Source organism: Salvia miltiorrhiza, chromosome 8 (genome assembly GCF_028751815.1).
Source record: "Salvia miltiorrhiza cultivar Shanhuang (shh) chromosome 8, IMPLAD_Smil_shh, whole genome shotgun sequence".
Classification (NCBI taxonomy): Eukaryota; Viridiplantae; Streptophyta; class Magnoliopsida; order Lamiales; family Lamiaceae; genus Salvia; species Salvia miltiorrhiza.
The window spans coordinates 11,748,445-11,776,385 of NC_080394.1; the positions used below are offsets into that span (position 1 = coordinate 11,748,445).

At 34.4% G+C, this 27,941-nt stretch overlaps 4 protein-coding genes across 6 annotated transcripts; 2 read left to right on the top strand and 2 right to left on the bottom strand.

Annotated features, from left to right (window-relative positions):
• The first annotated feature begins 298 nt into the window (after window positions 1-298).
• On the top strand, window positions 299-1,300 carry LOC130998078 (uncharacterized). The gene is made up of 2 exons (XM_057923511.1): window positions 299-915; window positions 958-1,300. Exons 1-2 carry the CDS (start codon window positions 299-301, stop codon window positions 1,298-1,300), a joined length of 960 nt encoding a protein of 319 aa, XP_057779494.1.
• Window positions 1,301-3,855: 2,555 nt separating this feature from the next.
• On the bottom strand, window positions 3,856-5,504 carry LOC131001007 (proline-rich protein 4-like). The gene is made up of 2 exons (XM_057927168.1): window positions 5,273-5,504; window positions 3,856-5,192 (listed from the first exon to the last, which is right to left on the bottom strand). The coding sequence occupies exons 1-2, from the start codon at window positions 5,418-5,420 to the stop codon at window positions 4,144-4,146; spliced, it is 1,197 nt and encodes a 398-aa protein (XP_057783151.1). The 5' UTR covers window positions 5,421-5,504; the 3' UTR covers window positions 3,856-4,143.
• Window positions 5,505-11,713: 6,209 nt separating this feature from the next.
• Window positions 11,714-15,514, bottom strand: LOC131001008 (translocon-associated protein subunit alpha-like). The gene is made up of 8 exons (XM_057927169.1): window positions 15,309-15,514; window positions 14,409-14,570; window positions 14,246-14,296; window positions 13,964-14,052; window positions 13,172-13,249; window positions 12,869-13,072; window positions 12,211-12,282; window positions 11,714-12,092 (listed from the first exon to the last, which is right to left on the bottom strand). Exons 1-8 carry the CDS (start codon window positions 15,367-15,369, stop codon window positions 12,042-12,044), a joined length of 768 nt encoding a protein of 255 aa, XP_057783152.1. The 5' UTR covers window positions 15,370-15,514; the 3' UTR covers window positions 11,714-12,041.
• Window positions 15,515-20,152: 4,638 nt separating this feature from the next.
• On the top strand, window positions 20,153-23,353 carry LOC131001009 (transcription factor bHLH121). 3 transcript variants are annotated; one of them, XR_009093841.1, is made up of 6 exons: window positions 20,179-20,424; window positions 21,087-21,202; window positions 21,731-21,858; window positions 21,939-22,421; window positions 22,511-22,938; window positions 23,068-23,353. XR_009093841.1 is itself a non-coding variant. In XM_057927170.1 (5 exons), exons 1-5 carry the CDS (start codon window positions 20,333-20,335, stop codon window positions 22,661-22,663), a joined length of 972 nt encoding a protein of 323 aa, XP_057783153.1. In that variant the 5' UTR covers window positions 20,153-20,332; the 3' UTR covers window positions 22,664-22,991. The 3 variants fall into 3 exon arrangements, 2 of the variants coding, with proteins under 2 accessions (XP_057783153.1, XP_057783154.1); XM_057927170.1 differs by lacking the exon at window positions 23,068-23,353 and having other exon boundaries at window positions 20,153-20,424; window positions 22,511-22,991; XM_057927171.1 differs by lacking the exon at window positions 23,068-23,353 and having other exon boundaries at window positions 20,400-20,420; window positions 22,511-22,991.
• The last annotated feature ends 4,588 nt before the right edge of the window (window positions 23,354-27,941 follow it).

Sequence of the window (27,941 nt, forward strand, 5' to 3'; positions counted from 1 at the left end):
GGACACCTAAGAGCCTTGGCAACGCCTACAAGCGTTGCGGGCGAAAGTTACACGAGGGCTACACGTTCTATCGTGTAGCCCATTTTGATGATAGTGTAAGACGCGTGTGATGCACGTGCCGATTAAAAAAAAATTGATTTGACCGTTGCTGCCTCGATTTGCGTGAATTTTGACCGTTCAATTTTTTTTCCTCTTATTTTTCTTCTATTTATTCTTCTTCTTCCTCATTTTTTCCCTACACCCTCACTTCTTCTTCTTCATCCTTACTTCTTCCTTTCTTCCTCTCTCTACACCCTCCATGGATCCACACAATCCAAATTACTATGACCTAAATTGGTGCCCCGATCTATCCGACGAATATCATCCCGATTTATCGGGGTGTAACTTGGGGGATGCTCCTCAGTCCGGCGAGGAGATGCCTTCGGCAGCCCATAGTGTCGCCAAACCGAAGAAAGGCAGCCGGAGGAAAGAAGTCGCCCACAAGATCCGGCATGACAGGCAGGCGCCGGTGGCGGAGGAGGAGGTGGCGGAGGCTGACGGAGGAAAGACTATCCGTCATACCTACACCCCTGAGGAGACGGACATCACGGTCCAAATTTGGATGGAGGAGACAAACGACGCCATCCGTGGGAAAAATCAAAAGGGGTACGATTACTGGAAGAGGATCGTCGCCCGTGTCAACCCCATCATCGGCGCCAACCTTAAGCACCGCCAGATTCAAGGGCACTGGACCCGAGTGGCCCAAGAGATGCGGTTGTGGGAGAGTATTTGGGTGGAGGCGCGCAGCAGGTGGCCGTCCGGCCATTCTGACGATATGCTCCGGGACAAGGCCCAAACTCTTTTCAAAAGTCGGAGCGCAAATAACGCCTCCTTCAACTACTGGAATGCGTGGAGAACTCTACGGAACAACCACAAGTTCAAGTCGAGGCTCGAGGGAGACGTGCATTCCTCCAAGAGGACAAAGACGACAGAGGAGGGCGCCTTCACCACCTCGGCGTCGGGTGAGGAGATCTCTTCTGCTCGGCCGATTGGGAACGCGGCGGCGAGGGCGGCGAAAGCGAAGGGGAAGGGGAAGGCGGCGGCAAGCTCCGAGCAGCCATCGGAGTACAAAGAGGCATTGGATCGGTCTGATCAGAACTTGAAAAAAATCACAGCCGAATATGCCAAAAAGAACGAGCTCAAGGAGAGGGAGCTCGACATGCAACTCCTCAGTCTGGATACATCGCATATGAGCGATGCACAGAGGATGGCCCACGAGCACATGGTCCAAGAAATGCTCAAGCGTCGTGGTCTTATCTAGACTAGGAGTTTAATTTATGTAATTTAAATTATGTTTTTAATTTTTTTTAATGTAATTTTTAGGTTTTTTATTTTAATGAAATTTTAATTATTAGTAAAATGTGTTATTTAAATTTGAGCAATTAAATTTAAGTAAAAAGCATAAAAATCAAAACTAATGCTATCATGTAACCCCAATGCAGCATTTTTACATCATGTGGTCCCCCCTCATAAAGTAGGCTATCATGTAACCCCATTGTGGATGCTCTAACCGTTGCACTTTTCTTACAAGATTATAATCGTTACATTAATTAATGAATATTCTAAAGCAAGGTGTAGTGGCTAATTAAGAAATGAAGAATCATGGGCACGACTGATGAAAGCCGAAAAAGTATAATTTCATCCCTCCAGCTCCAGGTACAAATTACAATATTATAGTTATAAATAACTATTTTTATTTTACATAACTGAAACCTGTTTTAATAACTTTGTGAAAGATCGATAGCATCATCAACTGGACCAGTCATATTTTGCAGTTTTGCCACGTGGGAGTTGTCCTGTTTCGGATTATCGTTCCTAAACAATCACCATTTAAGGGAAAAACATCCCAACTAGGCATTTTTCTTCTATTTGGTTAAATATTTTCTTTGGGGATCTCAACCGTATCCAATACTTTCATTTTTTTTATCATTAGCTAGACAATTGTATGTTATACCTAAGAGCATCCGCAGCCGGGTGCGTCGTATCCCACACCATTGCCACACCCAGGGGCTCGAAGCTCAGCCCTTTTGTTTGTGCTCGGTTTGAAGACAAGGATGTATGACATGTGCTATAGTACGCATAACACGCGCTTTAATTAAAAAATAAAATAAAAATTGAAAATTTAATTTTCAAATAATATTTTTGTTGAAAAAATTATTTTCTAAAAAAAAAATTATGTGACCGTTGCCAACAATCTTAACTCACTTTTTTCATTTTATTTATTTATTTTATTTATTTATCTATATATACCCCCCATTGGCCTACACATTTTTTACATCAATCCCTCTCCATTCCCTCATCTTCTTTCATCTTATTCACAGTATTCTTTCCAAATTCTTCATCCAAATATAGACCGTGAATTCAATGAGTTTATTAAAAATCAAATCTCACTCTTCTCTCAAAGCTCAAATGTCTTCACCACGGGTCCTGAAGCTATCAACTTGAACAAGACTCATTTCGTTCAAGACAATGATGTTGCAGAGATTCTGGCACTCTCCAAAACGACGAGGTCATGCATGGGCTACACCCCGACAGAGACTGAACTTGTGTACACATCGTGAGCGGAGGCTACCCACAACGCTGTGAAGGGTGCCGATCAAAAGATACTCACATATTGTGGGGAGATCATCCGAAAGTTCAACAAAACTCACCCTTTCGACACTTTTGTTCACAATAACAAGCAGATAAAGTCGTACTTTCACCGCGTCCAAAAGGACGTCAAGTTATGGGAGTCGATCTACGAGAAGTGTCGCGCCACTTGGGGGTGGAACGAGTACTAATGAACCAGGACAGCTATCTTACCAACCATGGGGCTCCATTCTAGTACTTCAAAGCTCAGCGATCGAATTCTGCGCGACTGTCAACATTTCGTGTCGATCGACAAGGATGTTCACTCGTCAAAGCGCTCGGATGGGGCATATACACAAAATAGAGTCTCATTCATAGTTCTAAAAATTAAATTAAGAGTTGCTTTAATTCGATTATTATGACAAGACACAAAGCAAATACCTACTAAAAAAATTATAGTTTGTATTTTAATAAAATAATAAAAATAATATTAAATATGTAAATAAATAAGAATCTTGAGAATGAGGAAAAAGAATACCTAAAAAAAATAGATAATCAGAATCCTAGAAAATTGCACTAATTTTATTGTTTTCAAGATCTCCCAAACATAGAAATTTAATATTTTGAAATCATACTCTCTTATATATAATCCATGTTAATTAACATAAATATAAATATGCTTGTTACAGTTTGATTTGGTTTCATTTTAGTACTAAGAGCATTTTTAGTGGGGCTCTTGCGCCAGCTCAAGCCCCGCCCTTCGCACCTTCAACCCGTTGTCGCGTCGTGCGGCTCGAGAGACGAGCCTAAGCTTTGCGCTCAACTCTAGTGTTTTTTTATGTATGGCGCGTGCTATACATTAATAAAAAATAAAAATTCTTATTTTAACTATTGTTTGCCGATTTTTCTTTTTTTCTTTTTTTATTTCTTTTATTTATTTATAAATATTATAATTTCCTACATTAACTATATTTTTTTTAAACTTTGAAATGTATTTAAATTGGAGAAATGAAAATGAAATTTTTAGAGCCCCAATTAGAGTCCCTTATTGTGAAGTGAGGGCTCTTAAGTGGGGATCACCACCTTAAAACCCCAAATAGGCTCTAACATTGGAGATGCTCTAATACACTTTCATTTAATTTGATTTATTAAAATCATATTTTACCTTTTGATAAAATCGCATCATTCCAAAGTGCGAACACCGCCACATGGATGCCCTTGAAAATATTATACATTTCCACAAAAATATTGAAACGAACAACCATAAATTCGAACTTTAACTCGCTAATTAGCAAATACGAATACACATTTTCACTATTTTTCACTCACTCTCTCAAACTGATAAATAATAAGTGAACAAAGAAGACTATATGATTTGACAACACCAAGCAGATGATAAATTTACTATTTCAAATGTGTTGAATTTCCTATTCTCGTATCATACTGCATGTATAATTAAAAATAAATTTTAGGTAAATATAGACGTAGTAGATGAATCGAGAATAAGAAATAAAAGGCGGGTGGATTGAAGAAATCTCATGGATTAGGATTGAAAGGTGGGAATTTGGGGAAATATCTAAATTTGTGGTGGTAGAAGAAGCTCTTTGGAGGAATCTTGGAGAATGGAGGGCAAGGTTTTTTGTAGAGTGGTGGGAATGGAAACAAGGGTGGCAACGGCTTATAGATCGGAACCGATGGAGGAAGCGGCTTGTAGATAGGCTTCACCACAGGCGGCTTGTAGATAGGCACCGACGGAGGATGCGGCTTGTGGAATATAGGTGGAATTGGCTTTGTAGGCGGCTTGTAGATAGGGACAGATGGCGAAAGCGGCTTCGGCTTGGGCTTGTAAATGGGAACAGGTGGCGGAAGCGGCTTCGGCTTGGGCTTGTAAATGGGAACAGGTGGCAGAAACGGCTTGGGCTTGGGCTTGGACTTGTAAACGGGGACAGGTGGCAGAAACGGCTTGAGCTTGGGCTTGGGCTTGTAAACGGGGACAGGTGGCGGAAGCGGCTTTGGCTTGGGCTTGGGCTTGTAAATGGGGACAGGTGGCAGAAACGGCTTGGACTTGGGCTTGGGCTTGTAAATGGGGACTGGTGGAGGAAACGGCTTGGGCTTGGGCTTGTAAGTGGGGACAGGCGGAAGCGTCTTAACAACCTTGGGTTTGGGCTTGGGCTTGGGCTTATAGATTGGTGAGAGAGACCAATGGTGTTTCTTGAGGGGTGGAATGGTAATTTTTGGCCAAACTTTTTTCCAAGGATCGGCCTTAGGAAGAGGTGGGTATTGGAAAAGGGGCCACAAAAATTTGGAGGTGCATAGTGCGGTGGAGAATCGAAGGGTTTTAGCGGGGCTAAATGTGATTTTCTCCTCCATTTCAGATTTTAATACGATTTCGGTGGCCTCTAAGCCGCCGTGGGCGGGGCACGGGGCGGCGGCGGCGCTGTGGAGTTGGGCGTAGCAGTTTTTCTTCACATCTCCGATCATTGCTTTGGGAAGTGAGATTTTGAATTTGCCGTCACCGTCTAGCTCGCCCTCGCCGACTCTTTTCATCTCTTTCTCCAGCTTACAGTCGATTGTTACATGAAGACCTATATAAATTATGCATGTTGTTTATGAATATTAAAAAAAAAAAAACAAAAAACAAACAAACATGCATGTAGTTAATTACCTGAAAATGCGTGGGTAGGGTTGAAGTTGTTTAGTTGGCAATCAGCGCAATGTGCAACTCCCACAATATCAAATGTTTTGAGGTCTGCATTGCAGAAGCTGAGCAAACACAGCAACACAAAACCTAAAATAAGGGAATGAACCCTCATTGGAATAATTAATCTGCTAATTAAATATGAATATTTATAAACACAAAAGATTTCGCTACTCACTAATATATTGAGTTGATTGATGCCTTGATACAACCATTGTTGTATATATAGTGCTTCTGGGAGAGGCATCTTTAAATGACATCACATGAGGTTAGGTCATCCAATATCCCAATAATACATCGCTCATCAATTTCTCGTTTTTATTTTTTTGGTCTCGTCTTGATGGAAATTAATATTGTTTAGGCTGGCGTATTTAACAGTTTATAATTAATTATGTGCAATTTTGGTGGTGCAATCAACGCTACAAAATTGCAGGTAACCATTGAATTATAAACACAATATATATGAAGGCATGCAATTCGATCAATTGAATCAAATTGTTTTGTTGTATCATTCAAAAAAAAATTGTTTTGTTGTATCTGTAAACCGACACACCACCTTCTTGTACACAGGTCGTCTTTGAATATGATAGTGCAAATCTCGTGCCCCTTCTTTAACACAAAAAAGAAAAAAATCAGTTAAATTTCTTGTGCGACGCAACTGTAAATTTATTAATTTCAATCACTACTTCTAATCTATATATGCACTGTATATATACATCTCAAAAAAAGAATTATATGTATATATAGTATTATTGATGTTTGCTAAAAAAAAAGTATTGATGTTGTGTTTTGAGTTAATTAATGACATCATTTTGTATAGATCGATCGAGAGAGAATGGCTAAACAAAAAAAAAATCAAAATAAAAGTAGCATCATTTTCTTTGCGTTCCAGCTGGGAATTCCTACATTGGAGAATTAATTGCAGAAAAAGAAAAAGGGAAAACCTCCTTATATCTAGGCATTTAATTTAGGGTAATTGGTGTATAAATACATGAACTTTATTCACTTTTTAGTATTTAACATGAACTTTAAAATCTAATTATAAATACATGAACTTTAAACTTATTTAATTTTTGACCCATTTTTTTATCTGATGAAATTAATGCTGACATGTCAAAATTAAAACTTAGTTGACAAAATTAATCTTCTAGCTGACATCTGACTAAGAAATTTCCTCATCTCCATTCAATTTATGCAAAAAATCCATTTCACTTTTACTTATTTGCAGACCCGCCCTCCATTCAATTTATACAAGAAACACGAATTTTCTTGACGAGAAAGCATAAAAATCCCATATTTCTCAGATTTTCTGCACCATCTACACTACCACTACCTCTAAAGTCAGTGTCTAGACATCCTAACTCGCATAATGTTGAAAGCGAAGACATTAAATCAAGAGCAAGAGAAGCATTACCGCAACTCATTTCACACTCTTCTATCTTATAATCTCCAAATCACTTCCCCGGTCCTCGCCCCCCTCATTGCATGGAGATAGCAGCTAGCGCACCGAGGCCTCACTAGGCAAAGGTGTTTCATTTACTCTCTCTATCTTTTGTTAGAAGCACGAAATATATGTCGCCGCCGTTTCTAACAATCGGCGAGATCATCTCAGATATGGAGATTTTGCGATACGCCCCGACCTGGAAGGAGTAGCTCCCTTGCTCTGGAAAATGGCACAGCCTCAAATGGTGGTTCGCCGCAGCCCCTACTTTCAAAAACCGATGAGGACGACGCCTCGTCTACACCATCGCCGCCAATGAATAGCCCCTCACTCAACACAATAGTAAGCTTCGATTTGGTGAGGCGGGTCTAAAGATAAGTAAAAGTAAAGGGATTTTTTGCATAAATTGAATGAATGAGAGGAAATTTCTTAGTTAGATGTCAGCTAGAGGGTTAATTTTGCCAACTAAGTTTTAATTTTGACATGTCAGCATTAATTTCATCAAATATAAAAAATGAGTCAAAAATTAAATAAATTTAAAGTTCATGTATTTACAACTAGATTTTAAAGTTCATGTTAAATACCAAAAAATGAGTAAAGTTCATGTATTTATACATAAATTACTATTTAATTTATTGTGTATGTTGCCAAATGCTTTACTAACTATATATATATATATATATATGATAAGTACTGTTGATATAGTAATTAAATCGATTTTTTGTTGGTAGTTCCTTGAACAATTATTGAAGTTTAATTACTATCTTGTTTTTGAAAGATTACTCCGGAATGAGATTCAGTGTACCACACTTTATGTCTCATTTTGTGTCCCATTTTTAATTTTATTTATTTATTTTTTATATTTTTTGTTCAATTTTATCTTTGTATGCTTTGGTTTAATTTTGTGATTATTAACTAAGGTTTATTCCATCAATTTAGGGTATATAATTATTTTTTATTATTTAATTCACTTTTATTAATTAATAATAGGTTGATAAATTCAAAGTCATATACTTTTTGAAAATTTTAAACTTTTGAAATAAAAATTAATTATAATTCATAGTATTATAATAAATTTTAGGTGTGTTTGCTTTTTATCCCTCTAAATGGAGGGATAACAAAAATTTATGCCTTTAAATGTTTGCTTTCTTATACCACATTTTACACAAACACCATTTTTCCTTCCTTATTTTCACTTCAAGGAGGGATAATATTATTACACCAAAATGGAGGGATAATATTATCCCTCTTTGAAGTAAAAATAAGGAAGAAAAAATGGTGTTTGTGTAAAATGTGGGATAAGAAAGCAAACATTTAAATGCATAAATTTTTGTTATCCCTCCATTTAGAGAAATAAAAAGCAAATACACCCTTATAAAAAAAAACCTTGAAAATAATAGATATAAGCATGGAAAATAGTGGCACACATAAAATTGTGGGACACTGGATCTCATCCTGGATTACTCCTTACAAAAAACTTCAAAATTAAAAACGAATACTCCCTCCGTCCGCGATATCGTTTCCACTTCCATTTATAGAAATAGGGTCCACAAACTTCCACTCACAACAATAGTGGAACCCAAACTCCACTCACTACAATATCCACTATTATCTATTACTATTCACCACTTTTCTTAAAACCCGCATCGTCCACAATGTGGAAATGATATCGCGGATGGAGGGAATATTAACTAATTAAAAAAAAACGGATATTAATGTCAAAAACAAATCCATTTTATAAAAAGGTGGCATTAACGACGGATTCAACTTTTTTTTCCGTCCTTAATATTAAATGAAAATTTCCGTTCTTAATCCATCGTTAATATTAACAATGGAATTTTTCTTCGTTTATTAAGTTTGCCACAAAAGGAATTACAACGTCTGTATTTTGTCGTTAATCCGTCACTAACTGTTATTAAGGACGAAAATTTGAGTTTTAAGTATGATTTTTTCCCATTGTTAAAACCGGTGTTTTTTGTAGTGACCGGAAGTTTTTATCTGATATTTGATTTGATGAGTGCAACAAATTGAACGACACTAAACATAATTTTCGGTTCGATATATATAATGTAAAATCCATACGTTTTTCCTTGTAATTGACTGTGTCGAATATCACAGTTCTAATAAATTGATATATGAGACAAACTCAAACATAAATAACTTTTAGAATTCAATTAATTAAATCTCAAATAATTAAACAAGTGACGAGCAATATACGTAGTGAATTTAATTGTAGATTTACATAGGTTTATTTTACGAACTTGAAAATTAGTCAGTATCCTAGAAAAAAAGATTGGGGGGGCCGCGGGGGGGGGGGGGGGGGGGGGGGGTATTTTTGTTAGCAAATTTTGTCAAATGATTCAATAATAGTATATGTAAATAATTAAGCAGTAGTGTAGGGGTCATCACAGTCGTATAAGTTATTGATTCCGCGCGCACACATTTACTGGTAAGACGGAGTCTTGCACCATTCTTTTTGTATATATATATATATATATATATAACTGTATGTTATGCTAACATATATACAACAAAATGGTAAATATTTTTCCCAGTCTCAAATTTCTGATAGAATCGTCACTTCAAATCTTCAAATCAAATCTCTAACATGATCGTGATTACTATATTATATCCCAATAAATTCACAATCCTAACAGTTTAATATATAGCCTTTTTCACTAATAAATGTATTAGTAGTACTTTGATACTGATTTTTGTAATACGAATACGCGGAGTTATTTATTGGGCAATTAATCACCGCATGCACATCAAATAATGTGAGAATGGCTGAGTCTATAATAAAGAATGGATATGTGAAGGCTGAAAAAGAGTTTTCAACTAATTAAGTGTGCTCTGGGTAAATGCTTCTCATAAATCGCACATGCAGTTATAGCGACTCTCAACTTCCACAATATATATTTACGACTATTATTAAAAAAATGATCATTTCCAAAATTCCTATAAAAGCCTATTCTTGCAACACGAAAAAATAATTAGATATTTTAATCTATCTAAAAATGAGAAGTTTATATAATTGATGCATACCAAAATATACGTGACGAAATAACATAATATGCTCAAGGAGGTGCCTACATTGAGTGTGTAGGATAATATTCCTATAACAAATATGGAGTATATTATATATATATATCACTATCCTAAATTCTTATAGTATAATTTTAAAATCAAATGTATCATTATCAATTCATGCATATTACTCCCTTCTATTCAATTTATAAGTTTTCCTAAGCTTTAACACACAAATTAATAATAATAATAATAATAATAATAATAATAATAATAATAATAATAATAATAATAATAATAATAATAATAATAATAATAATAATAAAAAGTTATCCAAAATAAACTTAATTAATGATAATTAATTGTCCTTAATTAAATCATTATTTTGTACGCAAAAGAAAAGAAAAGCACTTCATCTTCTTTTGCCTACTTCTTTCAGATGTTTTAATGATTTTGAGGAAAAGTCAAATCAATGAAGAGTTCAATAAATACAGGTAATTTTAGTTGTAAAAACTTAAAGGAAAATTGATTTGTAAATAAATGAAAAGTCCAAAAACGAAACTTACAAAAAGAATGGGAGGGAGTACGATTTGCGGGGCATTTGAAGAAATTGATGTATGGGGACACAAAATTTCCGCCTATATTTGGATGATGTATTTTGGGGTCGTTATGTATTTTGAGGGATAAAAATAAATTAAAAAGAAATAAACTAATTTTGTGATCAATAAATCTATGCAGCCACATTGTAGCCACACAAAAACTAGTATAATAAAGAAAATGTTGATTTTTTTAAATAAAAATAGGATTTAATTATTTTATTATATTCTTACATTGTACTTATTCTTTTTTAATTTTTTTTGCATTTTTTATTTTTACTTTATTTTTTAATAAAAACATAAAAGTTACCAAAAAATTGCAAAAAAATAACTACAATATAGAGGATGTGATAAAATAATTAAATATTATTAAAAAATTAAATAAATTAAATTATTTTATATTTAAATAAATTGTGGCCACTGTTTAGCATCAGTCTTTTGTGATCAATGTAAAGGTGAAACATAGTGATGTACAAAATGACTAGACCACAAAATAAAGTCGGACCTCGTAAAAGCATAGCACAATAATTGATGTATATATAATATTAATATGTGGTATATTATAGACCAAAACCTTAAATTTGTAGCCGTTTTTGGGTCAACAAGTAGCCGTACCTCAAGTAAATCATTTGCAGAGGTTGTGATAATTGTCTTAGGTTTAGGCAAATCTAGAGCTAAAACAAGAGTCAAGGTTGTCAGTACAATTTCATAACTAGTTGGTGCCCTCAAAGAATTTTTTATTTATTTTTCCCCAATTTCTCTTTCAATCTTGCCCCCAGCCTTACATTCTCTTACCCAAATTTATTACATCTACATTATCATTTCAAACGTGCTGCACCACATAAATTGATACCCTTGTATAATATGTTAAGCATTAATGAAAACATCAGCTTTATTTTGTGCCAAGTTGTCAAAAAGTTAGGGTATGCGCTGATAATGTCATGTTTATTCTTCCTGTAACAGCAATAAAAATTGAACACTATCTCTCTTTTTCCTTTTGACTAATGTATGCGGTGCCCAACTTGTATTCCAATATTTTATAAACACCAATCATTTTACAAAAAATAATTCGACTAAAAACTTATTATTTTCATCATATACACTTCTAATTTTATCTCTTGGCAATTTTTCTTTCTAATTAGAATTTTCTTTCACAATTCATTTTCTAACTTATAAGCTCAATTATCGAAACATTACATCTTAATTATAAGTTATTTAAGTGAACTTAGCCAAACACCTTCTAGATATCTAATTAGTTTATGGAGTACTAATTATGGGGTATTAATTGAGCTCGTTGGATGACATCCCCAAATTGGGGCCAACATACAATGGAGACAGGTAAACTGTATACCGAAATGTTTCTTTCTTGTGTAGTGTTCACTAATGTGATTAACTTAAATTGAAAATGAAAATAATCACTACCCAATCTCATGCAAAAACCCGCCACCTTTCTCGAGTTCACTCTAAGTCAGCTTGGCAATAAATTGGTTAAAACTTTTAAAAAGAAAAGGAAAATGTAGTAGTTTTTCCCTCATGCTACAACAGCGAGGTAAGTCCTTCCTATACTAACTCTTTTAATTGACGAACGACTTCACCTCCTCCCCCTGATTTTCCTTGTATGTCGAATCACTAAGCTTTGTTACAAGAATCACGGTCTCCACTCAACTGTTGTCTACTTCTTCTTCTTTGATTTGTTCGACTGAGATTGTGTATACGCAGTGCCCTGTACATAACGGATACAGATAAAAGGTCACACACCACCAAGCTTGCCTCGGTTGGACCAATACAACTCATGACCAAAAGACAAAATCATTTTGAAGTGCATGGAGAAAGAAGCAAACCTGCAGCCACTCATCCATATCGGCATCAGTTGTCCCTGTTCCAACTTCGACCTTTGCAACCCTCTTGGTTTTCTAAATGTCAAAAAGAGGAAGATATAAAGGTTTTTTCAGAAAGAAAAAAGGCATTGCAAGCAGCAAGGAAATAATCAGAAGCAATTAACAATTTCTATCATTAGTTGAACCTTCGAGCCAAACATCCCCCTGAGACGGTGTTCATTTTTTATTTTCTCATTTTATAAACAATCATTTGCTATCATTTTAAGGCCGCATATGGTTGGGTATATTACGTAGGTGAGGTTGACAAACACACAAACACACACTAATTCTCTCCCTGAAAATAGCAGAAGCTTGCTAAGTTCAGGCAGAGTTGCAGCATTCTAATGCACTAGAAAGAAAAATTCCAAATGTAATTTCCCTAAGAGCAAGGAAATGGCTAATCTCGAGAGAAATGAATTCAGGCCATTTTGTGCAATTTTAGAAGGATATCTTATAGGAAACAACATATAAGAAGCACGTGATTAGCATTAATGCTGTAGAAGTTTCGGCAGTTTATAATGATCATTCATACACTGTCGAGAAACTATGAAGCCAGCCACCAAGAAAATGTAATGCAATGGGTAGCAGCACTACAGAGTACAAGAGCAGAAAGAATAATCACCTTTGAGAAATTCTGAATTTGGCCACGTATCCAGATCCCAAGAAGACCAAGGAGGGCTACAGCAAGACAAAACAAGAACACTGACTCAACACTCAGCAGCCCGCCTACTTCAGTAACCTCAATTGTTCCATTGTAGAAGGTACTCTGGTAAGGGTTTTGATCGATCTCATAAACAATAGTTCCAACAAGATCATATTCACCAGACTGTAAGACAAAGAAAAGGGGTAACAAGTCAAAATGCATTGAGACAGAGAGCTAAAGCAAGAAAGCTGAACCGTATATTTCTACTGTTTTGAATGGTACCTGTAAGAACTTGCTAACAGCAAAAATATACGGAAAAGTTGCCTGAGCTGACGGAGGAACAGATGCGTTGTTAAAAGCCTAGTAAAACAAAATGTATGGCCACTGTCAGAGATCTCCAAAATATCGTTTCGCCATGAAATAGCATTCAATTTACAAGGCAGTTGCTGAACCAAGATCTATAATCTTAACAAAAATCTCATATCTGGTAAAATCATATGCATAACAATTATCAAGAGCAGAATAGCTCAGAAGAAGAGCTGCTTAATCTCCAGTCTATGAGAAGGTTGAAAACAAGACTGCATGAATGATTGTTTTAGCTTTATTGGAACCAACTATAACTCATTAGAATGTTCATAAATAAGCATATGGAGATGGACTACCAAACTAGCAAATAATCTAACCTTAACTCTAAGAAATAAAGAACAGGAAATAATGTAGCATATACCATGCTGCAGTCCAGTATTGATCTTGCTCTTCCAACCAAACTAAAAAAATTCCATTTTGAGAAATGTTTTGCTTTCAAATTTCAATCAAGTCCTTGGAGGCTTGGACCAATTGCAAGAATGTAATAAGAATTAATAATTATATTAGATTGAAAGAAGGTAATAAGACTTGCAAAGATGGGGAAAAATGCTTGCCAGAAGCTAGAACAGCTATCACCAAACATTTTGATCAATAATTCAAAGAAGCTGTGCAGTATAGTTCTAAGAATCTTAACAATATACATAGCACAAACCCAGATGAATTTTCTAATTGCTCAAAACATTATGCAAAGAAGAAAAGCAGCAATACCTGGGCCGAAAGATTTTGAATCAAGTAACGGTGATCAAAAGGAAGATAAACAGTGGCTTGGATTGCAATAACATTTATGCTTGATTCTCCTGAGATACAAAACATAAAAACCAGAAATCAGCTGTCTGCAGATTCACCAATTGACATACAGCATAACCCATGTAGATCTTAAAAGGAAAAAAACATCTGAAGACCCTACGGCCACAGGTCATACAATGATTTCAGCTAAAACAGTCTACTTTGTAAAAATGAAACTTGGATAACGATTTAGCAAAGACTCACCCCCATTTCCAATTCCAACAAGAAGTTCACTTTCTTCTCCTGCTGCTATAGCTGAAGAGTAAAGGGGCCAATCTCAGACACAATTCATAGACTACATAAAGCCAACAATAAACTTGATAAATAACATTAAGGATATGGGGAAAAAAAGATCAGCATAACTAACATTTTGAGGGATTTTTGGGGAAAACACATATGGTTTCCACCCCTGCAGCTGGACTAAAGCTTCCTCCACTAAAATCTTGGATATCATCACCAACAGTCCCAAGATCCCCTCCATCCTCACGGGAATCAGCATCCGCATCAGGATCCAGTTCACATCTTGCAACTATTGAGAAATAAACAGTAATAAGCATATAGAATTCCATCATTGTGCGCTCAAACTCAATCCTATATATTATAGTACAAAACAAGTAACTACTTGGGGAAGTCTAGCAAATTTCCATCTAAAATTCAGAAATCAGTATAGAAATCAATTAGGGAAACTTTGTAGTATGATGGAATAACAACAGATCAATCAGATAGACAAAAAGGTGACAATAAGGTCAGCAATCAATAAGGACTTTCAGAATAGAAATTCAATTTTAATCACAACTTTCTGAAAGTAAACAATTCCCATTTCCTTTGAAGTTATAACTGGCAGAGGGCCACGGAATCATAAGCATGCATCCGAAGATGCTAAATCAACATTAGTAGCATTTATCACAACCATAGGACATCAATCTGAAATATACACACATTAAAAACAGAATCGAGGTAAAGCAAAGGAAAAATTATTCATAAAACACTACATAATAAACCAAATCCCAAACAACATAACACAAGAAAAAAAAAAGTAACTATAAAATGAAATCCTTTAGACCCAACACTCGATCTGATCCAATTCATCACCGGTGAACCAGAATTCGCAGAAAAATCCCCCATAAACCCTTGATTTCGTACAAGTGCATAATGAAGAACATGAAATTGCATACAACAAATCAAAATACAAATCCAAGATGTACCCAATCAATATAATCAAACAAGAGGATATTGAAATGAAGTGGATCTGGATGAGAGTGCTTACTTTGCATAAAAGAGGAGGAGAATAGTAATAGAGTTAGGATCAGAAAAACCCTAATTGTCATTTTCGATTCTTTACCTGTCCGAACACTAAAGAGAAAAGGAACCGTTTTGAGTGAAGGCAGCTGAAATTGAACTTTTTAACGCCTGTAGTAAACACTAATGAAAAGGCCAAAACGGGGAAATCAGTTTTTAAGCCAGATAAAAGTAAATTCAAAGTTTTAGGGGGTTAAATATGTCATTATCTTAGTTAAGGGGGTCGGAAATAGAACAACACATAATGTACGGGACCACTCCGAATCTTTCCGGTGTAATTATGTTAATCGTCGAATATTCTATTATGAATTTTGATCATTTACTAATTGTAACAAGATTTTTCAAACCTTGTAATAATATTATTATTACAAGTACATTATTTTCAATTTATTGTAAAATTAATTGAATTTATCACATCGACTATTGCATCGAATTTGCACGAACCGAAGCTAGAAACAACTTTTTTTCGTGATTAATAATCCCACTGATCATGTTTCCCACTGCCAATGTTGATCAAATGAAATTTTGAGCTGCCACTTGTTTTCGCCACTATAAATACGCTTTCCCAATCAAAGGGGCAACAGATTTGTTCGGTTAAATTTCGTTAGCTAATTTTGTTGATCTCGAGCCAATATATGTATTGTTGTACGAGGATAACATAATACTAATAAGGGTTAATGGTGTTTTATGTTTCGAACTTTTAACGTTTTCTACAAAATATTTCGAATTTTTATTTTCTCCTAAAAAATCTTGAACTTTCAGTTTTTTTTCTCCATAAAATGTACCGGTATACAAAATTCGATGACGAAAAGATGATAAAGAAACCCTGAACTTTCAGAATTTTTCAATAATGGTGGTTCCCGATATGGTTTTTCAACAATAGCGGTCCTCAAAATATTTATTTCGACGAGATAATTCATCTTTTAATCATCGAATTTTATATAGTGGGACATTTTATGAAAAAAAATGAAAGTTCAGAGTTTTTTAGGAGAAAATGAAAGTTTAAGACATTTTGTATAAAAAACTGAAAGTTCAGAGTTTTTTTTGTTGCTTATTAAATTATAAGCTGCGATAACATTAATTGAATATATAATTAGCTAAAGTGATTTAGCTCAGCCGACTAGAGACAAGCTGACCGACAATCCAGGTAGACTCTTCTCTAATTTTAGTGATATGACTACTTTAGAGCTTGTCAATTAGACAAATAACTGATGTCGTGCGAAATGTGATGATTAAGTTATTCGTGTGTTATAAAAATCTTTGAGTCCAAATTTATAACTTAATCAATATTCAATATGGTCAACAACTTGAGTCTACTGATGTAAATTGTTATGCTAAAAAAAATATTAAAATAATACAAATAAACAACAATGAAACCTGATATTGATGATGGAAACTTGACTCCTTAGAGTATTATAAATATTTTGCGTAAATAATTTGTATCATCTACAATGAATATATGTCCATATGTATATATAGGACAAAATTATAATATAATAGGAATATAACTATTCAAGTCAATTATATCCTTAAACTGATCTCCAACTTTAACAAATATTCGTATCTTGCATAAACAGGGCTATCGAATTCCATAAGATCGGCGCTACCGCCTACCGGAACTATCAAATTAGGGCTATCGTCAAAGTTATGTTGAAGCTGAACAAAATAAAAAAGTTAATCAATGATATATACAATAAATATACATCTCATGCATTACACGAGAGTAGTGATAGTAATATATAAAATGATTATATATATAGGGTTAATTGCATCAAAATACCCGACCTTTTTTCAAAATTTGGTTTTTTGACAAACTTTTTAGTTGTAGCAAAAATTTTAGCTACGTTTCAATTTATTGCAATGTTCGTCCCGCGTATATTTCCGGCCAAATCCATTCATTTCCGGCCAATTTATTTTCGCTACGTTTCAATTTATTGCAACGGATTTGAGACGACAATGTTTCATTACCCGGCACGACATGCCACCTAAGCTTTACGGAGGTCCACCTCATAATGGATTTGACCAAAAATATACGCGGGACAGACATTGCAATAAATTGAAACGTAACTAAAATTTTTGCTACAATTAAAAAGTTTGTCAAAAAATCAAATTTTGGGAAAATGTCAGGTATTTTGATGCAATTAACTCATATATATATATATATATATATATATATATATAATATTTAATAGAATAACAATTAATTGTATTTATTTTAAAAAAAATAGTTTAGCAGGAAATAATTCTCCTTTTATATATATAAATACAGATATTATAGATATAATAGAATAATAATGGCTAGAAATAATAACCTACCTATATTTTTCCACATGTTAATATACAAAAACACCCATAACGTTACCATTCCAACTACACTTAAGCCCCTAACCTAATGTTGATATAGAGGTGGCCAAAAAAATCGGAACCGGGAACCGAACCGAAAAACCGGACCGTCCGGGACGGTTCTAGAACCGGAACCGTGATAACCGGAACCGAAACCGTGCTTGGCCGGTTCGGTTACGGTTTGGATTTCTCAACCGCCTATTCCCGGTTTCAAACCGTGGAACCGGGAACCGGGATGGAACCGTGCCAGAACCGCCTTGGAACCGTGAACCGAAAGTTCCACGGTTAGAACCGTGGAACCGTAGATGGAACCGTGGTCTTTATGCTTATTAAAAGTAATTATTGTCTTATAGTAATAAGTAATTATTCACATGAAGAAATGTAATATTTCAAAATTATACTTTTTTTCACGAAAATTGTTATTTTTAGTCACAAAAACTTGTAATTTTAATGATTTGGTCAAGTAATTATAGTCGTAAGAAAAAATAATCATTGATATGAATAAAGGTAATATTTTTTAAAAATGGAAAAAAATAGAAAAAGAGTAATTATTGACTTAATAAAAATTAATTATTCATATGAAGAAATGTAATATTTCAAAATTATTAGTATTTTTTCACGATAATTGTTATTTTTACTCATGAAAACTTGTAATTTTAGTTGTAAAAAGTAAACTAAATTGCCTTAATTTTATTTTAGCATTCAAATGTTGTAATTTGTAAATTTTATTTATAAGAGTTGTAAGGTGTAACTTTGAATTATAAGTTCAATTTAGAAAATAATGTATACGGACTTTATATTTTCTTGTGTCATTTATTTTATTAAAGCAAATTTCATTAAATTTTACACAATAATACATAAAATAATACAAATTACATTATAAAAAAAAACCGAACGATTCTAACGGTTCGAACTGGAACCGAAATCGCCGGTTCACGGTTCGGAACCAAAACCGTGAGGGTTATTTTTCGGTTCGATTCCGGTTCCAGTTTTTGGAACCGGGAACCGGCGGTTCCAGTTCCGGTTCGAACCGAGAACCGAACCGTGGCCACCTCTACATTGATAGCAATTAACACCACAAAGTTTATTAAGTACTACAATTAAACCCATAAACAAACAATTTCTTTCACAAAATTAAGATTTTTTTTAGTCTATATAATATATAAAAGAGGAGTTTTCTCCCTCCATTTTGTCCCACCATTTTTTCTCTCTCTTCTCCCATCAATTTTTTCATTATTTTTTATCTCCTTTTTCTTTTACAATTTTAATACTTTTCTAAATAATATCAAATGTAATTTATGAAGAAATATTTAATAAGCATCTTATGTTTAAGTTTGTAACAAAATATTTAATATGGTATAAAAATTATTTTAATATAAATTTAAAACAAATAAGTTATTAAAATTTAAAAATATTCTATTTTCTTTCTCTTTGTTAAAATTTTACAATTCTTTTACAGTGAAATGTTGAAGTAGCCAAAATGAAACATAAATCAAAATTTATGACCACTCATTGAAAAAAAAACATAAAATTTGGCCATTTTTATTGATTTTGGACGTTTTTACCCTTAATGAGGTGGACCGGGTAGGATCAGGCACGCGAGTCGCACGCGTGCGGGTCGAGTTATAGTGCCATAAGTGTCAAGATTTTACTTGATTTTATTTTGGATTTCCGTTAGAAAGCGAAGAGAGAGAGAGAGAGAGGAGGGAAGAACGACTACGGAATTGAAATCACGACCGATTTCTACAATTCATCGACGCGGAAGAGAGAGAGAGAGAGAGAGAAAGCGAGAGGAGGGAAGCACACCGGCGGAATTGTAATCACGATCGATTTCTACCAATTTCTGCTCTTCATCGATGCGGAAGAGAGAGAGAGCGCGCGAGAGAGAGGATGAGGAGGAGGAAAGCACACTGCCGAAGATGAGGGACTGGATCGGAAGGGAAAGCTGGGCGTTAAAAGAGTAGATTAGGTATGGCGCATAAAAGATGGCCAAATATTGTGATTTTTCATTTTGTGGCCAAAATTTAAGTTTTTATCTCCAATAGGGCCATCCAGCCCTATTGTTTCATTCTTTTATTTATGTCTGTGTATGAAAATATTTATTCATATGAAAAAATTGATGGGAGAAGAGAGATAAAAAATGGTGGGAAAAAATGGAGGGAGAAAACTCCCTTTTTATATATTATATAAATTTTAAAAATAAATTCTTAATTTTGTGAAAGAAATTTTGTTTATGGGTTTAATTGTAGTACTTAATGAACTTTGGGGTGTTAGTTGCTATCAACGTTAGGTTAGGGGCTTAAGTGTAGTTGAGGTGGTAATGTTAGGGGTGTTTTTGCATATTAACCCATTTTCCCATTAAAATAAATTTTCTGCTTTTGGAAAAATATAGTTTAGGTATACTTTTGTAATTTCCTAAGAGTTTAGGGGCCAAAATTATATATGTAGAAAGTGCAAGGGTGTATAAGTGTATTGAACAAGTGGATGGCAACCGTATGAATATGTGATAACGCCATACCCCACTCTTCTCCGGCCCAGCTTAGCTGCGATGCGATGTCGTCTCGGCATAGCACTGCCGCCTAAATCCTCACCTTCTGCAAATTCTCTAAATCTCACACCACTATCTGAATAATTTATCCTCTTTCCACTATGGATCAACTCAATCCCAACTCGCTTTTTCTGCCCGCGCCTGATGCGTGCGTCCCGCCGACTGGCCCGACTCGCCCCAATCCCGATTGTAGGTCGGAACTCTTTTGACTTTTCGATCTTTTTATTTTATTTTCCCCTAAATTTTGTAGTCTCGTATTTGGAAATATTCAAATTCGGCAGATTGTTCGTGTATATAGCTTATTTGAGGAAATTTTGGGGTTTTGGCCCTCTACTGATTCACATTGGCTTTTATATCTTGGGGTGAAGTTTGAGAAACTGAAGCTCTTTGATTGGGACTGGAAACGTCTTCATCCAAATTTTCGTTAGATTTTTTTTGAATCCTGTTTCCCGAGTTTGGTTTAGTTCTGTCTTCCTGCAGCTAATTGTCGCGCAATGGTTATTCGTTAAATCTCATATTTCTTTGATATTATAATAGTCCCATTTGACCTTATTATTTATAAACGATTTATGAATGGTGTTAGTGGTTGTCCACGAGCTTAAGAGCCTAGCCGAGAAAGTTGCCGTTAGTACGTGCATACAGTTTGTGTCAAGTGCGGCTACATGTTTCTCTCAGTTGATAAAATATAATGCTCTTCTTTATGATGAGAAGTTGCAGGATATCGCCACTTCTGTTACTGCTGATTTTTTTATAGGAAAAAAATGCAAATTAGTTGTATGTTTTTCTGTCGTTGCGCTAAACCTGATTCATTATTTATCTCCTGAATATGCTTCTCCTATGTTTGTATGATCTAAGAATGGAACCAGAAACAAAGGACACTGTAAGTGCTCGGAGAGTTCAAAAAGCTGATCGTGAGAAGTTGAGGAGGGATCGTCTCAATGAACAATTCATGGAGCTGGGGAACGCCCTCGGTAAATCCTCCTTCGACCTATAACTCAATATAAGCAATAGATTTCCTTGTTGTTTGAGAGGCTATCGTGCTAAACAGTGAACTGCTTTTAGAAGACTTAATAAGTTCATAATGCTTGCTGCTAGTGGTTTGTGTACTGAAGCTTTAAAGTACAGCAAAGAACTTGCAAGAGCTGTCATCGTGTGTGCATGTCCTTTTTAATATGTCGAAACCTGGAGAAATTGATCTCTTTGTAAAAGTCGACAAAGAAAGAGACAATGATTAATAACAACCCTGGCACCCTCGACGAGCATGAACAGATCTAGATTTACTGTTGTTTTTTTGCATAACTCGAGCATAATCAGCTGACATTCACTTTTGATGAATGTTTAATTCAAATCAAATTACTCACATCATAAGTTGACCAGGCTGTTGTTCCTTCCAACTATCAAATTATTGTGTTATAATATCTTATTTTGTTGTTCTAACTGTTTCATGCTTGGTAGTACATATTTAGAAACTTCTGGTGACATGTTGTCATTATTTGCAGATCCCGATAGACCTAAAAATGACAAAGCCTCTATTCTTTCGGATACGATTCAAATGCTCAAGGATTTGACTGCTCAGGTTGAAAAACTAAAATCTGAGTATGCTGCACTCACTGATGAGTCACGTGAGGTGATTTTATTGAATAATCTTTTTATTCTAAATAGAATATACAAACAAGGTTTCACCAATCTTTATCTGGTTTTAAGCAGCTGACCCAGGAAAAGAATGATCTCAGAGAAGAAAAAGCATCTCTTAAATCCGATATTGAGAACCTTAATGGTCAGTACCTACAGAGAGTGAGGGCCATGTATCCGTGGGCTGGAATGGATCATTCTGTTGTCATGCATCCCTCATCTTATCCCTTTCCAATGCCCGTCCCTGTGCCAACTGGACCTATTCCCCTGCATCCATCCTTGCAGCCTTATCCTTTCTATGGGAACCAAAACCCTGCAGTTGTTCCTAATCCTTGTTCTACGTATGTTCCTTATATGACCCATAATCCAATGATTGAACAACAATCAACACAACATGTCTCACAAGTCATGCAGCAAGGTACCAGGCCTCATGCTTCAACCAAACAAGACCCTAGAAATAAATCATCAGATGTCGAGAGTAGAATAGAGAAGAGTGATGACTCAAATGACATCACAACAGATCTCGAGCTTAAAACACCTGGATCAACATCCGAACAGGTAAATCTTATCCATTTGTGGTTGTAATTCGGCATTAGGCTGCTCTTAATGTCTGCAACGAATTGTGAGATGATGGCATTGTCGTGCAGGATTCATCCTCGAAGCAAAGAAGAGCAAAAAGGGTTGTGAGGAAGGAAACAAGCGTTACAGATGGAACTTCTTCTAGTGGATGTTCATCATCTCACAGCATGCAGGCTATCTCATCTAACAGTATTGCCGGTGGCAAAAGAACAGACGACTGACTAAAGGAAGGGGAAGTACACTTATCAATACAACTTTTGTGTTCATACTAATTTTTGTATCTTTCTCTGTCATCATTTTACCATACATGTCATGGTTAATGCTCATGTCATGGCTGGGACGAGCACCGTATTTATGTCAAAATTAACCATTTCTTACTCTGTTAGCATCTAAGCTACTTACTCCCCAAGCCAAGCCAAGCCGAGCCATTGTGGTTAGTCCCATCACTTTGTTATGATTAAGGTGGAAAAGCTCGCAATACTTGGTTTGGTTCAATGTACGTATGTATGCTATTAACTTATTATTATGTAATAATGACATTTAGCAGAATTTGGATGATTGCATTTTTTTCTTTTTCTTGGCTTGCATTGTCTTGTTGCGGGCAATCTTCTATTCTATAAAACAGGGTGATAACATTTCAAGTCTCAGAAAAAGGATGCTCATTTTCAGTTGTTGGCCCTGATCTACATTTGCATCAACGTGGTATCACTGTGTTCACAAATAGATCTCTGTGCATCTCCAAAAGTATTTTACTGAATATTCTGTTTCATTTGTTTAATCTTCATAATTTTTGCTTGGGTTTTAGTAATTCCATGTAATTTAGTTGTTGGTGTAATTTTATATTTCAACATTTTATAGTGTCATTTTTGTAATCTTTATAATCTATGTGTAGTGTTTTAAATTTCCTAGAACTGTTGATGTATTAGTACTTATGTAGAAACTGAATTAACTGCAATGTTAATTCATAACTAGAATTTAAAATAAATTTAAATAATTAATATTCAAAAATAGAAAGAAAGAAAAAAAAAAACCAAAATGTTTAGCGCGATGAAAAGAGCAATTTAGTTAGGGGCTGTTTACTTTGTAGGATTAGTTTAATTGATAAAAATAGTAAGATTAATTCATAGTTTGTTTAGATGATTTGAAATTTTGGGATATTTCAAGGCTCTTTATTATTTTTAGGTTAAATATCAAGAAAACCCATAAATTATACCCACTTTATCAAAAATATCTTGAAACTTTCGAAATATTATCTAAATCCCCAAACTATTACTCCCTCTGTCCCACGAATTTTGACACGTTTTCCTTTTTGGGCCGTCCCATGAATCTTGACACGTTTCCTTTTTTGGCAATAATTATTACCTTTTCTCTTCTATTTTATCACCTTTATTATATTCTCTCTCATACTTTATCACTTTTATTACCTTCTCTCTCCTACTTTATCAATTTTATACTTTATTAATTACACATTTAAAACACTAATCTACAACTCCTTAATTCCCGTGCCGAACCCAAACGTGTCAAGACTCGCGGGACGGAGGGAGTAGATTTTTATCAAATATATTCCGTATCTATTTTTCGGTCACCAGAAACGTGATGTTGCTTAACGGATACCACAATGTAATTTATATTCTATTTTTTTTTAAAAAATGACGTGACAAAAACGACTTCATTTTGAACCATATCATTTAAAATAATCCACTATAAAATTTAAAATTCACTTTTATCGTGTTTCAAATTCATGCTAATACGATAGAGGTTATTCTTCTATCGTGTTTATTCATAATTCTAGGTTATTAGCGTGAATTTCAAACACGATAGAAGTGAATTTTAAATTTTAGAGTGAATTTTTTTTAATGATATGGTACAAAACGACGTTGTTTTTGCCATTGCATTTAAAAAAATAGAAAATAAATTACATTGTGGCATCCGGCGAGCCACATCACGTTTCTAGTGACAGGAAAATAGATGCAGAATATATTTGATAAAAACCTGATAGTTTGAGGATTTAGGGAACATTTTAAAAGTTTCAGGGTATTTTTGATAAAGCGGGTATACTTCAGGAGTTTTCATGATATGTACCCTTATTTTTATCATAAGTTAGTTTTACTTGATTCATATTGTATTGAAAGGTTGTGATTGAAAGAAATCTTACTTTTGAAGACAAAAAAACGCAATCATACATTTTACTAATTATGCGAAGTAAACCTATTGTTATTATTATTGTTGCTGCAAAATAATGTTATCGCTATATTTTTACTTTTGAGGATAAAAATGATGGAAAGTATGCTTACTACAGTGGTAAAGCTGCAATTGATCACATAAAAGTGTTGAGTGCTAAATTGTGCTTTAGACTATCTTTATCAATGACCTCAACAACCCAATCTTTCAATAAAAAAATCATTTCTCTTTCTTTCACATCTACAACCTATAATTTATTTAAATTCTACAAGTTTTATACTTTATCAATAATCCACTACAACCTAAATATTTTTTCCCTTTTTACTATCTATTCTCATATATTTTAAATATAAAATGCCAAGTGTCACATTGTTATTTAATTGAAATGGTTATGTCAGAAGTTGGTCTTCCAAACTTTTACACAACCTGTTGTGCATAGTCCAATTATTTTATTATTTATTTTCTGTCAAATTTTTTGTCCTATTAGGATGATCGGTCGGTGGGTTGTGAATAAATCTAATCTCAAGGCATTCACAGTGGAGAGCCAACCTTGGCTCTTAAAAGTGGTCCCCACCACATAAGAGTTGAACACTCCCACATTAGAGAGTCAACCCCTTAACTCTTAAATTTTGATTTTTAATTTATATTTAATTTTAATGTTATTTTTAATTGAAATTAACATTAAATTTAACAACTTAAATTTGGATCCGCTTAATTATTTTTTATAAGGGGCTTTTACTGTTAGTATAATTGATATGGTACATGACTGAATTTTTTTTCTTCATCTTTAACATTTCTTCAATCATATCCCATTTAATTGAATAAGATAAGTAAGTTATTTCAAATTACAAAAACAAAGGATTTTAGATAATATCAAAGTTTCAATTCATTTTAATAAATAAGATTAGTAAAGTTTCAATTCATTTTAATAAATAAGATTAGTTAATTAGTTTGTATTTATTTTATCTATGCTATCCTTAATTATAAATGTCCCTTAAATATAATCCCATATCTTTTACATCTAATAAAATAGAGAAACAAAAAGAGGCAACAATTGATTGTGATGTCATGTTTTAATGGTGAGCGTTTGTAGTGAAATAAATAGGAGTGGTGCATTTGAGGAGTTAAAAGAAAGGGGTGGAGCAGTTGAGCTGCCTACCACTTGATGTATATCCAACGGCCTAACACGTGTCAGCTTGTCAAAGGTGTCATGTTTTATCCGCCGCAGACGGTGTCGTTCGGTTAAGTCCATGCTAGGATACCTCTAGTGAGGATCTCCGCTCAGATGTCGCCACGTGGCATGTCTTTAAAGTGAAAAAAACCCATGAACCACCCCCTTCAACCCGGTTCAGATTTAAATTAACCCAACCTACACCAAATTCCTATTGTATAGGCGTATAGCTATGAAACTCATTTTTATTGTATAAGTATTTTGTAGTTACCGATTTATACTTCTTCATTTATACTGTACAAAAACATTAAAGTATCTCTCTGCATTCTCAAAACACAGAAGCAAAAATTCTCTCTTTCTCCAAAAATTCTCTCTGAACTCCGGCGAGGCCGGCGCCCGGACGTCGGCGCCGCCTCCCTTCGCCTGACTCTCTCTCTTCAACCCTTCTCCTCGCGGTCACTTCTGGAATTGGGGCTTGAAATCCGAGGCGGCGGCGGTTGTGGGGGGCAGATCTAGGGTTCCAGGCGGCTTAGGGGCTTGAAATCCGAGGCGGCCGTGGTTGCGGCGGCTTGCCTCTGCGATGGAGAACACTGGTATTCGATTTTTGATTTTGCTGGTTCTCCAAGAACGACCGAAGACTATTGTTGGTGGAGAAAGACCGGCGACGACGGTTGTGGGGGAAGGAAGACCGGCGGCGGAGGGTTCTCTGATTCTGGTGGTGGTAGGGATTGGGGGTGGCGACGGGGGAGAAGACGGGTTTTGGCGGAGGCCCGAGGGTTCTCTACTTCTCTGGTTCGGTGGTAGGGATTTGGGGGAGGGGGGTGGTTTGAATTTTTTTTAAAAATTTGCAGATTTAATTAATTTAAAGTTTATATTAAAAAATAATTTAAAATAATTTAATTATATAAATAACTTACTTTATAGAATAAAGAATACAATATATAAAAAGTTACTATAAAGTATATTATAAAGTATATATTATATAAAATACTCTCTCCGTCCATAAAAAATACTAGTTCATTTTTGTCATTTTTGAATACCCACAAAAATTTGTCCCTTTCTATTTTTGTAAACTATTTATTCCATAGTGGACCCTATTCACCACTCACAATATAATTTATATTTATATAATATATAACACAATATAATTTATATTTATATAATATATAAAAGAGGAGTTTTTTTCCTTCATTTTTTCCCTCTCTTTTTCTTTCTCTTCTTCCACCAATTTTTCCACTATTTTTTTTATTTTGTTTTTGTATTTTAATTCTTTTGTAAACATTGTCAAATTTGATTCATGAAAAAATATTCAATATACATCTTAAATTTAATATATTATAAAAATAATCAAAAAATAATTTAAAATGAATAATTATGAAAATTTTAAAATATTTTATTTTATCTTTTTCATTAAAATTTTATAATATTTTATTTATATTTGTATATGAAAATATTTATTTATTTATTTATTATGTTGTGTAATATTCTATAATAATAATGCGTACTAATTTTCATTATCAAATAATTTTTAAATTTATTAAATATAATTATCATTACGCTTTATACAAAATTGAAAATTTATACTTTTATTTTTTTAATATTTATATTTATTTATTTATTTAAATATATCGTTTACTTTCAATGTTCGCCATGCATCGCACGAATGATCGAACTAGTTAATTATCATTATAAACACTACTTTTTAAGTTGTGTCCTTTCTCCACTCACAATACGATAACCATTTTTATTAAAACTTGTGTGTAGGGATGGCAATCGGGTACGATGGGTATGGATAGTCATCCATACCCATACCCACGAACTAAATGGATAGTGGTTGCTACCCACGAAACTATCCATGGATATCAAATGGTATCCAAACCCACTACCCGCAAATACCCACTACCCGTCGGGTATCCGCGAAACCCGCTATCCGACGGGTATCCGTCACCCACTATCCGACGGATACCCGTTATCCGCCGGATACCCACTATCCGCCGGATACCTACTATCCGCTGGATACCCACGAAATAGAATTTAAATATTAATTTACAACAAATTTAATAGAAAAAAAAAAATCAACACAAATATCATAGTTCAAATCCACAAAGAACAATGTTTAAATTCAAATTCACAAAGAACAATGTTCA